Consider the following 1,747-nt stretch of genomic DNA (forward strand, 5'->3'; position numbering starts at 1 on the left):
ACGGCCCCGCTGACCGGGCTGGCGCTGCTGCCGCTGCTCCTGGCCATGCTGCTGGGCTCCTGCCCCTGCCTGCGCCGCCGAGGACACTTCCAGGTGATCCCCGGGAATTCCCGGCCGGAACGCCGCGTTCCCGGGGCTCCCTTCCCGACGGGACGCGGGGAATGCATTCCCACGGGGAATATCGGGAGGGAATTCCCGGCTGGGAGGAGCTGGGAGTGTCCAAGGGCAGCCTGGAGCAGCCTGGGACAGCAGCGGGTGTTGGGATCGGGACTGGAGGGGATCGAGGTCCTTTCCAAGGCAAATCCCAGCGATTCCAGGATTCCCTTGGGCTGCCTTTTCCCACTGGGATACCCAGACAGCCCCAGCAGGAAGCGCCAGTTGGCTCCAGCACTTCCCATTCCCATCCCTGTTCCCATTCCCATCCCCATCCCCATTCCCACTCCCGTTCCCTTTCCCAGGTTTTTTACTGGACCCACCTCTCCTACATCCCGGTGTGGTTCCTGCTGCTCCTGCACGCTCCCCACTTCTGGAAGTGGTTCCTGATTCCCGGCTCCCTGTTTTTCCTGGAGAAGGTTCTGGGCTGGCTGTGGCGCCGGGCGGGAGATCTGCACATCCTGGAGGCCAGGCTGCTGCCCTCCAAGGTGGGAATGCATCCCGAATATCCCAAATCCCAACCATCCCAAATCCCAAATCCCAACCATCCCAAATCCCAAATCCCAACCATCCCAAATCCCAAATCCCAACCATCCCAAATCCCACCATCCCAAATCCCGCTATCCCAGCTCCTCCGGGCACCTTGGGAATGACCGAACAAACACGGCAAACTCGCAGCAGGGGGTGGAAATAATTCCTTTATTTCCTTTATTCCTGAGCCTTTTCCCCTGTTTTCTTCAAATGAAAACAACTGGAACTCCCGGAACTTGGGATTTTTTCCCAAAATCCCGTAGTTTGATCCCAGTCTGAACCGGATGGGAGCCAGAACCCAGAATTTGCACGGTGCTTCCTGCGATGGGAGCCGGAGGATCCCGGAGGATCCCGGATGATCCCGGAGGATCCCGGAGGATCAATCCCGGTTTTCCCACAGTTTGTTTTCCGGCAGGTGACACACCTGGTGATCCAGCGGCCGGAATCCTTCCGCTTCCAGCCGGGGGATTTTGTCTTCCTGAACATCCCGGCCATCGCCGCCTACGAGTGGCATCCCTTCTCCATCAGCAGTGCTCCGGAGCAGCCAGGTCCGGGAATGTTCCAGATCTGGGAATGTTCCAGTCCGGGAATGTTCCAGATCTGGGAATGTTCCAGTCCGGGAATGTTCCAGGTCCGGGAATGTTCCAGGTCCGGGAATGTTCCAGGTCTGGGAATGTTCCAGATCTGGGAATGTTCCAGGTCCGGGAATGTTCCAGTCCGGGATTGTTCCAGATCTGAGAATGTTCCAGATCTGGGAATGTTCCATCCCTGGGATCCGTTTCCCACTCCAGGATCCGTTTCCCACCCCTGGAATGTTTCCCAGCTGATGTTTTTCCAGCCGGGATGGGGCTCAGAGTGAGCCGGGCTGTGGGAGGTGGTTCTGTGGGATGAGTTGGGTTTGGAGCTCTTCCCAATCCAGACAATCCCAGGATTTCGGGATTCATCCCACAGGAACCCTCTGGCTGCACATCCGGGCGCGGGGCCAATGGACCAACAAGCTCTACGAGCACTTCCAGCGGCTGGAATCACACGGCCCGGAGCCGGATCCGCCCGGGAAGAGCCG

At 59.0% G+C, this 1,747-nt stretch overlaps 1 protein-coding gene across 1 annotated transcript in view; it reads left to right on the forward strand.

Moving 5' to 3' along the window:
• The window catches only part of NOX5 (NADPH oxidase 5), a 9,612-nt gene that overhangs the window by 4,726 nt on the left and 3,139 nt on the right, over positions 1–1,747 (forward strand). The window contains exons 5-7 of the mRNA XM_033517036.1: positions 230–641; positions 1,100–1,232; positions 1,636–1,732. Of these exons, the coding sequence (XP_033372927.1) occupies positions 230–641; positions 1,100–1,232; positions 1,636–1,732 (642 nt within the window). The remainder of the gene's footprint in view (positions 1–229; positions 642–1,099; positions 1,233–1,635; positions 1,733–1,747) is intronic.

Source organism: Parus major, chromosome 10 (assembly GCF_001522545.3).
Source record: "Parus major isolate Abel chromosome 10, Parus_major1.1, whole genome shotgun sequence".
Classification (NCBI taxonomy): Eukaryota; Metazoa; Chordata; class Aves; order Passeriformes; family Paridae; genus Parus; species Parus major.